Raw genomic sequence first — 6168 nt, forward strand, 5'->3', positions numbered from 1 at the left:
TCCCAGGGCATCACGACTGCGGGGCAGCAAGTCGGCAGGGATGAAGGGCAGCAGGGCAGCAGTGTGTCAGGCCTCCCAGGGCTCCAGGGCGTCAGGGCAGCAGGGCTTCAGGGCGGCACGGAGGCCAGGCAGCACGGTGGCAGGGCTTCAAGCCTCCCAGGGCATCACAACTGCAGGGCAGCAGGTCAGCAAGGATGCAGGGCAGCAGGGCGGCAGTCCTTGAGGCATCCCAGGGCTCCAGGGCTTCAGAGAAGCAGTGCTACAGGCCTTGTAGGGCTGCAGAGCTCAGGGTGCAGGACGGCAGGGCTGCAGGCCTCACAGGGCCACCTGGCTTCAGGGCAAAGGGTGGCAAAGCTGCAAGCCTCCCAGGGCGTCAGGGCTGCAGGCCTCTCAGGGAGTCAGGGCTGCAGGACACTAGGGAGTCAGGGTTGCAGGGCAGCAAAGCAGTGCAGCAGGGTTACAGGGCAGCAGGGCAGGAGGGCTCCAGGTCTCCTAGTGCAGCAGGGCTGCTGGCCTCCCAAGGCGGCAGTGCTGCAGGGCTCCGCGGTCCGTAGGCGTGCAGGCCTTACAGGGCGGCAGAGCTGCACGACACCAGGCAGGGTAGCAGGGCAGCAGGGTGGCAGAGCTGCATGCCTCCCAGGGCAGCAGGGCTTCAGGCATTGAAGGGCGGCCGGGCAGCAGGGCGGCAGGTCTGCTGGCCTCACAGGGCTGCTGGTGTGCAGGGCAGCAGGTCGGCAGGGCTGCAGACCTCGCACGGGGGCAGGGCAGCAGGGTGGCAGGGCTACAAGCCTCGAAGGGCAGAGAGCTGTAGGAGAACAGGGCGGCTGTGATACAGGCCTCCCAGTGCAGCGGAGCTACAGGATGTTAGGCCTCCAAGGGCGGCAGAGCGGCAGGACAGCAGGGCGGCAGGACTGCAGGCCTCACAAGGCAGCCAGGTTTCAGGGCAACAGGGTGGCAATGCTGGAAGCCTCCCAGGGCTTCAAGCCTCCCTGGGCAGCCGGGCTGCAGGTATGGCACCGCGGCAGGTCTGCAGGGCACCAGGGCAGCACGGCTACAGGGCTGCAGGGTAGCGGGGCTACAGACCCCGAGGGCGGCGGGATGCAGGCCTCACAGGACAGCAAGGCTGCAGGGAACCAGGGCGGCAGGTCTGCAGGGCAGTAGGGAGGCAGGGCTACAGGCTTCGCAGGGTGTCAGGGCTACAGGCTTCGCAGGGCAGCAGGGCTTTAGGGCAGCAGGGCAGGAGGGCTCCAGGCCTCCCAGTGGGGCAGGGCTACAGGCTTCTCAGGGAAAACGACTGCCGGGCAGCAGGGCGGCAGGGATGCAGGGCAGCAGGGCAGCAGGGCAGCAGTGCTTCAGGCCTTCCAGGACTCCAGGGCTTCAGGGCAACAGTGCTACAGGCCTGCCAGGGCAGCCAGGCTCAGGGTGCAGGATGGAAGGGCTACAGGCCTCACAGGGCCGCCTGGCTTCAGGGTAAAGGGCGGCAATGCTGCAAGCCTCCCAGGGCGACAGGGCTGCAGTGCAGCAGAGCATCAAGAGGGCACGGAAGCCGGACAGCACGGTGGCAGGGCTTCAAGCCTCCCAGGGCATCACGACTGTGCGGCAGCAGGGTGGGTGGATACAGGGCAGCAGGGCAACAGTGCTACAGGCCTGGCAGGGCAGCAGGGCTCAGGGTGCAGGGGCAGCAAAGCTGCAAGCCTCCCAGGGCTGCAGGGCTATAGTCCTCTCAGAGTGTCAGGGCTGCAGGCCTCCCAGGGCGTCAGGGCTGCAGGCCTCGCAGGGCAGCTGGTTGGCATGGCTGCCGGGCAGCAGGGCAGCAGGGCTGCAGGGGAGCAGGGTGCCTTGGCTGCAGGGCAGCAGGGCTGCAGGGCAGGCCCTCGGGGAAGCAGGCCACTCACCGCCTCTGGGCCTTGGGGGGCCCCTGAGCTCGCCTTCCTCGGCTTCCCCAGGGAAGGGTGGCCACGCACACCTCGGGGCTGAGTGCTCCGGGCCTGGCCTCTGCAGTCCCAGGCCGCGCCCCTCCCCCACGCTGGCAGTTGCCAGGCTGGTGCTCAACCGCCTCCGCCCCGCCCCGGGAAGGGGGCCCCGCCCACCTCGGGCTGCTGGTGGGTGCGGCCCCAGGCCCCGCCCACTGCCTGCCCGGGGAGGGCCCCCCGGAGTGGCGGCTCCCGGAGGTGTTCTAGGGACACATCACAATGGCTGGGCGCAGCGCTCAGCGGCTCAGGTGTGCTGCACCTGGAGAGGAGCCAGGCGCCCCGGAGACCCTGTCCCAGGTCCTGCGCTCCGACCTCGCGACCCCCGGCGCACAGCTGGCCCCCAATGGGCAGCCTACTGTGCAGGTTCCTTCGCCCTCCCCGCCGCCGGCCCCTGCCCGGCCGCAGTCGCCCGCTGCTCACTCCTGCCTGGGACACCGCCCATCCTGGCCGCCACCACCCCGCCGTTCCTGCCCCTGCCCCCTGCTCCGGGCGCAGGCCATTCCACCGGGATCGCAGGCCCCTGCCAGCTCGCTGCCACGTGGAGCCCAGGAGGCGGGACCCGCTCCCTCAGGCCGCGTGCCCCCCTCTGGGCCTCCTCCCCGTGGTCAACTGGAGGAACCCTCCGGGTCAACCTGTGCTGGCTGCGCGCAGCTCCCTGGGGTGCGGGCCCTCGAGGACTGTGAGGATCCCTGCTCTGGGGCGCAGGTTCAGGCTCCTGCATTCACGACCTGCACAGGAAGCCAAGGCTGCGGGTCAGGTACCACCCCCTCCCCTCCCCCTTTCCTGCCCACAGGGGATGGAGGAGAAGGTCCCAGAGCACCCCGGAGAACAGACCCAGGCTCTTGGTGGGAGTGGCCGCCCCCAGAGCAGTGGGGGCACACCCTTGACATCTGAGCCCCCGGACACCAGTGGCGTTCTCAGCCTCCACCAAGCCAGCCCTGCAGCTCTGGACCGACGTCTCGGGCCCTCCGGAGAGAGCTCGTGGGACAGCACCCCGATGGCTCCGATGTCCTCCTCTGAAGGCCCTGTTGCCACCTCTTCATGTGGCCCCGTGGGAGATGCCCTCGCGAAGGCCGACAGGGATGCGGCAGTGCTCTGGGGCCCAACCCCATGCCGCCCCTTGCCGCAGGAGACAGGCACAAAGGAGGCGGTGGCTGAAGCCCATCAGCCTGTGCAGAGCACGCGGGGCCCAGCCAGGAAGGACACGCAGGCCGAGAAGCCCTCGGGCATGTCCCCACGGAGCCCTGTGCCACCAGCATCTGCCAGCAGTAGGCAGAACAAGAGGAAAATAGCCCTGCCTCTCTGTCTGCCATTGCCGCCACCACTACCCCTGCTGTGGGATCGAGGGGACTTGCCCCCACCCCCGAAGCTTCCTTGCCTTGCTCTTGACAAGGACCCAGGCACCTTGCCGAACACCGAGTGTCCCAGGAACAAGATCTTGCAGGACAGAGCAAAGATCTTGGCAGACGGCTGGGCCGCTCAGCCTGCCCCTTCCTCCCCGCCACTGGCCTCGCAGACCGCAGGCTCCCCGCCCCTGGCCGCTCACACTGCCCAAGTCCCTGTGCCTCCCACCGACTTGGCTGACCCTTCTGCCGGGCCCCCGATCCTCTCTGTCCCGCCGACTTCCCCAACACAACGTGGTGGTCGGGAACCGGGACATGGAGTTCCTAAATCTCCTCCCCTGGCTGGTCCTGCCCCTTCTCTTCCTCCCCTTACTCCCAGGCCCATTAGGGAAACTCCACTTCCCGGAGGTCCCCTTCCACCAGGCAGGGCTACCACACCCACCTCTGACCGCCCCACACCTTCGAACGCCTCAACCTCCCTCCACCCACCCTCCTGCACAAAGGAATCCCCGACCCCTATGTGTGTAGACCCTCCCCCTCTGTTCCTAACAGCCCCGCTTCCAGGCCACTCCACAGACAGCTCCGTCGTTGGAGTCCAGCCTGGCACGTCTACACCGACTTCTTCTACCATCGCAGCAAAGTCATCTACTTTGACCTCCAAGCCTATTTCCAATCCTGCTGTCGTGGACATGGACACTACGCCTCCTTCCCGGGCTGTGGTCTTCAGCTCGCCCCCACACTCCAGGATGAGCTGTCCTCCGTTTTCCCGGGGCCATTGCAGTATGAAGCAGAGACGCCCTGCGAAAGGTGCAGCGTCCACCAGGCTACCTACGTCCATGGCCCCCGGCCCCACCCCACTTCCTGGTCAACTCTTCAGCCTCCACAACACCCCTCAGCCCACACATGGGACTCTTGCTGGGAGGCAGCAAACAGCTTTTCTTCCCAGTGCTCCTATCGCCACTGGCTTGCCCAACCTGAGTTCTGGGGCCACCACCACTGCAGTAGGCAGCACCTCTGCAAACCCCAACGCTCACCCTGACCCCGATGCCATGGATACCACATCTCCCTCCCGGGCTGTCATCTTCCAGACCCCCCCTGGGTCCCAGAAGAACCGCTTGCCACTTTACAAGGGGCTTCCTGGTTCTGGCAACACACCACCCAGTAGCAGCACTGCCTTGGCCCATGGCTCTACCACTTTACCTCAAAAGTCAGCCATCATACAGGCCCCCGTTACGATGCATCCTAAGCCAGGAATCGCCCCTCACTCTGACCCCGATGCCATGGATACCACACCTCCCTCCCGGGCTGTCATCTTTCAGTCCCCCGCTGGGTCCCAGAAGAACCACTCGTCATTTTACAAGGCACTTCCTGGTTCTGGCAACACACCACCCAGTAGCAGCACTGCCTTGGCCCATGGCTCTACCAGTTTCCCTCAAAAGTCAGCCATCATACAGACCCCCGTTACGATGCATCCTAAGGCAGGAATCGCCTCTCAGCCCACATTTGGAGGTCACAATGGGCAACAGCCTAACATTTCCTACCTGAAAGGAAACACAGTTGCCCCAACACAGGCTATCGGCCTGCCCGCTCCTATGACTCAGCCACCCGGAGGGACCACAATGCAGTCGGGGTCTGCGGGCTCTCATTTGGGCACCAGTGTCCACCAGCAGACGGCCTTTGGTAACCAGCCAGGTATTCTCCACTCTCCTCATTCTACCACGACGGGCTGTGGAGGTACCACTGGGATCCCTACCACTGGGAACAGTAGCTCACCAGGTATAGCTACCAGGACAGGCCCACAGACTGTCGTGGGGCCTGCCCTCGCCAGTGGCTTACCAGTCACGGCTACCATGACAGGCCCACAGATGTTTGTGGGGCTTACAGTCCTCAGTGGCTCCCCACTCACGGCTGCCACTACAGGCCCTCAGACCTTTGTGGGGCCTGCACTCCCCAGTGGGTCACAACTCCTGGCTACCACTTCAGGCCCACAGATGATTGTGGGGCCTGTAGTCCTCAGTGGCTCACCACTCACGGCTACCACTACAGGCCCTCAGACCTTTGTGGGGCCTGCAGTCCCCAGTGGCTCAGCAGTCACGGCTAAAACTACAGGTCCACAAACCTTTGTGGGCCCTGCTGTCCCTGCTACCAGTACAGGCCCACAGACCTTTGTAGGGCCTCCAGTCCCTGCTACCACTACAGGCCCACAGACCTTTGTAGGGCCTCCAGTCCCTGCTACCACTACAGGCCCACAGTCTTTTGTGGGGCCTGCAGTCCCGATTGCTTCACCCCTCACGGATACCACCAGAGACCCAGGCACCCGGGGCCCACCTGCCCAGCATGTAAGTGGTGGGAAGGCAGGGAACAACATCAATCCCAAGACCGGAAGACCTGGATTTCCTGCTTTGTGTCAGCATACTGGGGGCCCACCTGATGCAGACACAGATGAACACATCATCGTGTCTATGATGGCAGCCCTCTGTATCAGCAAGCGCCCTCAGAACCCTGGGGGCCTACCTGTGTCTAAGGCACCTGGTGCTACCGGGAACAGCACTGTACCTACTGCGACTGGCCATCCTAATGCTCCCCCATTGCTACAGAGCACACAGAACCCCCACAAGCCACAGCACTGATGGTGCAATGGCGGATACCGCCATGCCTTTTAGAGAGAAATCTCTACTCTTGGAACATGTGGACCTGCCCCTAGTCAGGGCACCCCTCAGACTTTGGTGAGCCAGCACTGTGTGTGCAAGTTCTTGGTCCACTGTTCTGTGCTCTGCGCATGGCTAGGGTACCTTCATAGCCTGTCTAGGAGCCGCCACCAACTGGTTCCTTTCTTTTGTCTTGAATCTCAA

At 64.6% G+C, this 6168-nt stretch overlaps 1 protein-coding gene across 1 annotated transcript; it reads left to right on the plus strand.

Moving 5' to 3' along the window:
* The first annotated feature begins 1483 nt into the window (after positions 1-1483).
* Positions 1484-5946, plus strand: LOC121478303 (nuclear pore-associated protein 1-like). Its single transcript, XM_041733254.1, has 2 exons — positions 1484-1594; positions 2002-5946. The coding sequence occupies exons 1-2, from the start codon at positions 1484-1486 to the stop codon at positions 5944-5946; spliced, it is 4056 nt and encodes a 1351-aa protein (XP_041589188.1).
* Positions 5947-6168: the final 222 nt, after the last annotated feature.

Source organism: Vulpes lagopus, chromosome 2, assembly GCF_018345385.1.
Source record: "Vulpes lagopus strain Blue_001 chromosome 2, ASM1834538v1, whole genome shotgun sequence".
NCBI classification, from domain to species: domain Eukaryota; kingdom Metazoa; phylum Chordata; class Mammalia; order Carnivora; family Canidae; genus Vulpes; species Vulpes lagopus.